Here is a 6150-nt window from a genome sequence, read left to right as displayed (position 1 = left end):
AGGTTAACAAACCTGAACCACCTGTTTGTTTTACAAAAGAAAGCATTTCGCCACATTGCATCCGTGGAAAAAACTGCGCACACAAAAGACCTGTTTATCAAATATAGCATCACGTCCGTACACAATTTGTATCCATTAAATCTAGCCAGAAAATACAAGCAAGATACAGACCGACTACTTCGTACATTTTCTGAGTTGACACCACTCACAAGGTCATATAATTCACGAAATGATGATATCTGGAAAATACCTTTTTCACGCATTATGATAAGAAAACAAATGCTTCGTCATAGGCTTCCAAAGTTGTTAAATGAACTCCATCAATGTGAAATCATTTTAGAGACAACTGGGAACAGTGCAATCAAAGCATTCTTTGCCGCCAAGGATTGATGCTCTTTTCTCTTTGTAAAAAAAGTATAGATTCTGTTCAACGAGTTTTCATGTTTTAACTGTTTTCTCTTCTTTTTGTCTTTTTTCAGTCATTTTTTTGCATGAAGAAATGCTGATTGCGATCTCATGATTATGTGAATGATTTACCATTAGATAGTGTGCACATTTTGTATTGTATAGTGATTGTTGTAAATATTGTAATACTGTGTTAGTATAAGTATTGTATTATATCAGTACTGCATAATCACTTCCATGCTCTCGCTGTATGCCATGTAAAACGGGGGCTCGAGGCTTCTCAAGTGGATAAATGCACTTTTTCTCGAGCCCTCCTGTCCCACAACACACACACTTGTGGACGAAATAAAGTTTTTTTTTTTTATTGGATATCGGTTGTCTTAGCAGTATTTGCTGAAGAGACACCTCTAGGACCGGGGTTAAGTTCGACCGGGGTTAAGCGATTTAGCGACATTCCGGTGTTGCCGCTGTTCTGCCCACTGATGCGAGGAGCCGCCGCGATGGCCTTTATAGCATCCTGTGTTGACGTTGCCGACCACGTGTTAGCGATGAATGGCTTTGAGTAGAAGACGTCGGTCATAGGCGGAACACGTGGGAATCCATCGCTAAAGCCGTGAAACGTGCCAGGGTCAACTTCAAGCGGTGTGGCAGGATAGACCAAAGGCACACAATCGACAGCATTGTCGTGTTGCAGAAGAGGCAGCATGGACGACAAGGCAGCGTCACCGCTGAGCAATCCATGGTAGAATCCAAAAAGCTGCGTGAAAAACAAGCAGCGATTTAGCGACATTCCGGTGTTGCCGCTGTTCTGCCCACTCAAATGTGCTCAATCGCATGAACTAATGATCGAATTAGGCCTCACACAGTTAAGATACAGTGACTCGGCCACAATTAACCATCAAAGATTCGTTCGAAAATTTGGTTCAATTTTAACGAACGGCTCAGAATTCATGAGTTCTGGCCGAATCTGGCAACCTAAGTTGCGGGTGTGTGCTGTAAGCTGGAATTTGACTGAACGGGCAGCATGATGCAAGCTTTGCGAGCCCTGTTTAAGACGAAGCAACATGCTGCACGAGAACACAACTCGAGTAACGCGGTAGTTCAAAGATGCGTGCTGGTACGGATGCATACACCTGCATACGTTCAGCTACCCGCTAGAATTCGTGACAGCAGTTAAAAAAGGACGTACAGCATATGAAACTGTCTTACACAGGTTCACTTCTATAGCGCACAATATGAACAGGCGTCCAAAAAAAAGAGAAATCCAAGCACACCCGCCCTAGGCATGATCAACGCTTAGACCTAACAAACGCCGTCTTCACACAAGAATTATTCAACCAAAATAGTAATACATCGCGTACAAGCCCCCTTCCAACACCACTGCCAACAGAGGCGGGCGCCGCCATTAACTCCGCTCAAATGCGCCGCCAAATTCCCGCTGTGCACACATAAACACTGAACCATGCTTCAATCAAAAGAAAAAGCTCCCCCGCGCTTCACTTCTAATAAATTTGCCTTCATCCCGATGACACGATACACACAAACAGGTTCGCTGCGTTAACTAACTTCCCTTATCGTCCACATGTTACGAAAAACATAGCACTAACAAAGCGCTGACAGCAGGAATGTGGTACATACCTGGCGAGTGCTCCACAATACGACGCCACACGTCCTCGCTTGAGTATAGCTCATCTTTGCAATAAGCAGCACCAGCAGAACACAAAAAACAAACACGTAGCGCAAGCACACCTCAAAACACGGCAAAAATCGACGCAAAACCGAGCCCTGTGAGCCGTCACAAGGCCCCCACTTGCAAAAGTATAGTTGCTAGAAAGGTTTTCCTGGTGTCGGGAACGGACGCCTTCCCAAGCGGCGGCGAAGAAACTGAATTCTATGCACCGCGACGCGGCGCTGCCTGTTGCTGGCGTGCCGCGTCGATGGTGACTGCAGCGAACTGTCACGGTGGATGGACGTGTTTTTTGAGCGCTCCCGATCGACTGCGCAGATAAGTTGTTTTGCATGTTTTGAGCTTGTCTTTATATTTATAGGGCAGCAGTTAAAATCCCAGTAACACATATTTTATTGTACGGCTTTTTCGGGGGTCAGTCACCAGGTATTTATTAGTTTGTGTGTGTGTTTAATTTTTTTGTTTGTTTTTCGTTGTTTTTCTTTTTCTTTTGCCACCCCGTGGGGGAGGTGCACGTACATTGAAAACGCAATTTTCGTAGTAGAGCTTAGACTTTCTCTTTTTCATAGGGCAGGGCTCGAGTTTTGTAATTATCGAGTGACACAAGTCATAGAACAATTGGTGTCGGAAAGACATGGTTAAAAAGACTGCGAAGTGTTCAGGATGGGGGTTGGTTTTAAAGTCAACCCAAGTGTAGAAGCGGAAGGAGAAGAGGCTGAAGTGAAGTGTAGGCAATGTGAGGTCGAGGAAAAAATGGAGAAAATGATGGTTACCCAGAGTGACATGTTGATGAGAATCACCGAGCTCGAGACTGCGTTGGTGACAGAGCAAGAGAAAACGAGAGCAATGGAAGAAAAGCTGAAGTCCGCCGAGGAAGCACTAGCCAAGGTAACCAGAGGAACGCCCTATGGAGAGAACAGTAAAGAACCGGCAACCAGAACTGCGGAGAAGAAAGAGCAAGCAAGTTTGGAAAAAACGGGTTCAGCCAGTTCATTTGTCGCAAGGCCCAGCTTCAGCGAAGTAGTGGTGGGGCTGGGACGGGACAAAGCAGCCGGCGTCACAGGTGCAAGTAACCCCAGGTGCAGGACGCTTTAGCTGAAAAGTCACCGCATGTGATAATCACCGGAACACGAATTTAAATCGATGCACAGAAGCCATCAAAGAGAGGGTAAGAGGTGACAAGAGGGTTGCAGTAGGGGCATTCTCAGGACGCAAGCTGGAAGTAGTCATGAGGCAAGCGAGCGCAAAACTCAAAACTACAGCTGATAGACGAAACCTTGTGATGATTTCAGGTGGTTTAAACTTTGTCTTAAATGAAGATACAGCAGGACTAGCAACTACACTGGCGAAAGGCGTCGATGACATGCGCGCCACTTCTTCTGAGGTACAGGTAGCGATATGCACAATACCAGAGGTCCCAGTGCGTGATAGCAACCTGCATAGAGCGGTTGTCAACGAAAACCAAGAGGTATGGCGGATGAGTCGAGTGAAAAGATTTGAGGTGGTGGAAATAAACAGAGAGGTGCATAGGTGGGGTGGTTTTCAACGAGACAGAATTCACTTCGATGGGCAGCTAGGTCATGAGGTGGGTTGGCGACTTGCAGGACGCGCAGTAGCTTTTTGTTGGGCAAGCGGGCCCTTCAGGGTGCAGGATAGCTAGTAACGAGAAAAACAACCAGGGAGACTCTTTGACAGGTGGTATGGACAGATACGATTCCAAAGTGGCACCAGTATTTAAGATTGGTAAAGTCCGGGGCAGAAATAAACATAGCCACGGGCGCCGAGCCAATTCAGACATAGGCTATATTAACATGCAGGGTAGTAGGAACAGGCTGAAGTGAGAAGAGATACAAGAACAGCTAAAGGAGGAGAAGCCGATGGTATACGGTTTTGTAGAAACACATCTCAGGGACATGAAACAACCTCCTAACAATGCGAACTACGCATGGGAATGTTGTAATAGAACAGAAGGCAGCAGAAAGGGGGATGGTATTGGAGCATTCATTCACAAAATTACAGTCTGGCAAAGGGTCAAGCAGGAGTGCAAGGAACATTTATGGCTAAAAGGGAAAGTGGCAGGGCAAATGGCACTTCTTGGTTTCATGTACTTGTTGACGGGGGAAAAGGCCAGAGAGAAAAACCAGGCAATGGTAGAGTGTATATCAAATGACATTCAGGATCATGGATATGTGTGAAATGCTTGATTTGATCATTTGCAACAGTACCGAGAGGTGTGAAAGGCAAATAACATGGGAGGAAGGCTGCAGTCGACAATAGATTACGCAGTGATGTCACATAGGATGTATGATAAGCTCAGGGGAATGCACATCGATGAAAGTGGCTCCAGAAGTCTGGGTAGTGATCACAAACGTATCAAGCTAAGTTTTGGAAGAGCAGTGAAAGTGGGAAGGAGACAAGATGAGCAACTACAGGAAAATTTTTATTCAGAAATGGAAATTGAAATAGCCACTAAGCAAATTGAGAAAGTAATCACTGAGGATAAAAAAAACAGTGTGGACATACACGAATAGAATTAGACTGTTTGAGCTAGAGCTTGCTAAGACGCGTGACAAGTCACCCCGGAAAAGAAGACACAAACCCAAACGTTGGTGGAATGAGGAAGTTAAGAGAGCCATAGCAAAACGTCAGGAAGCCTCTAGGAAACACAGACATGCTAAGCAGCGGGGTGAACCGACAGATGAAATTGAAAGAAATTGGGGAAGCTTTCTAAGCTGTGGAAGGGATGCATCCCTTCTGATCAAAGAAAAGAGTAGAAGAAAGGGAGCTCAGACGCTGGCAGAAGTACATAAAAAGGATAGAAAGGCAGCTGCAAAATTTTGGAACCATCTAAACTCCCTAAGAAATGAGACGAGCCTAGAGCAGAGTTTTATAACTACAGCCCAAGGTTCTAGGCTAGAAGGGCACGAAGCTATTGAATATATAAGAACAAGGGTGACAGAAAAATTTCAACAAAGAAGTACTTTATGCACCACAATAGACAAGGATGAGTGAAGTGGTGCAATTGCTCCATTTTCACAACGAGAGTGGGAAAGGGCTGAGAAAAGGGTTCCTAGTAGTACATCAACAGGCCCAGATGGCATTCCAATTATGCTGATATAGACATTAGGTCTGAAGTCTAAGCAGGCTTTAAGAGAGGCAGTGAGCAAAATAATAATCGATGGTGAAGTTCCCGATGGATGGAAACTTAGCAGGATGAGCATGATCTATAAATAAAAGGGGGACAAAGCTGACATAAACAACTGCCGTCCTATAACAGTGACATCAGTGACACAGGCTGGCGATGCAGATTTTGAAGGAAAGACTGCAGGCATGGATAAAGGATGAGGGGTTGCTGGGGGAACTGAAGAATGGGTTTCGAGAACACAGGAGGTTAGAAGACAATCTGTTCTCTCTGACGCAGTGCATCAAAATAGCAGAAAAGGAACACAGGCCCCTGTGGCTAGTATTCTTGGATATCAAAGGAGCGTACAATAGCGTGGTTCAAGAGGTATTGTGGGGAATACTGGACACACTAGATGTGGAAGACGTAGTCACTAATTTTTAAATAAGATCTATAAAAGTAAGAAGGTAGTTATAAAGTGGGAAAAGCGGGTATCTAAGCCAACGGAGGTGAAACGGGGGCTTAGGCAGGAGTGTCCACTGTCACCCTTGTTATTCATGATGTACTTACAAGGATTAGAGGCCAAATTAGAGGGGGGTAGACTGGGCTTCAACCTCTCTTTTGTCAAACAAGGAAAACTGATTGAACAGGCACTACCAGCATTTATGTACGCAGATGATATAGCGCTAATGGCCGACAAAAAGAAAGATTTGCAGAGATTGGTGGACATCTGTGGTAATGAGGGAGATAGGTTAGATTTCAGATTCAGTAAGGAAAAATCAGCAGTCATGATTTTTAATGACAATGAAAGTAGTGAGCTTACGATACCGGAGGTCACGCTAGAGATAATGAATAAATACAAATATCTGAGCGTACGAATAAGCAATGGGACGAAGTACCTAAGAGAGCACGAAATATGCGTAACGACTAAGGGTAA

At 44.8% G+C, this 6150-nt stretch overlaps 1 protein-coding gene across 1 annotated transcript; it reads right to left on the bottom strand.

Annotated features, from left to right (window-relative positions):
- Positions 1 to 739: 739 nt before the first annotated feature.
- Positions 740 to 2242, bottom strand: LOC142783744 (uncharacterized). Its single transcript, XM_075882324.1, has 2 exons — positions 2044 to 2242; positions 740 to 1162 (listed from the first exon to the last, which is right to left on the bottom strand). The coding sequence occupies exons 1-2, from the start codon at positions 2095 to 2097 to the stop codon at positions 767 to 769; spliced, it is 450 nt and encodes a 149-aa protein (XP_075738439.1). The 5' UTR covers positions 2098 to 2242; the 3' UTR covers positions 740 to 766.
- Positions 2243 to 6150: the final 3908 nt, after the last annotated feature.

This window comes from Rhipicephalus microplus, unplaced genomic scaffold, assembly GCF_043290135.1.
Source record: "Rhipicephalus microplus isolate Deutch F79 unplaced genomic scaffold, USDA_Rmic scaffold_12, whole genome shotgun sequence".
NCBI lineage: Eukaryota > Metazoa > Arthropoda > Arachnida > Ixodida > Ixodidae > Rhipicephalus > Rhipicephalus microplus.
Note: the sequence above shows the minus strand (reverse complement) of the source record. Positions and strands in the feature narration are given on the sequence as shown.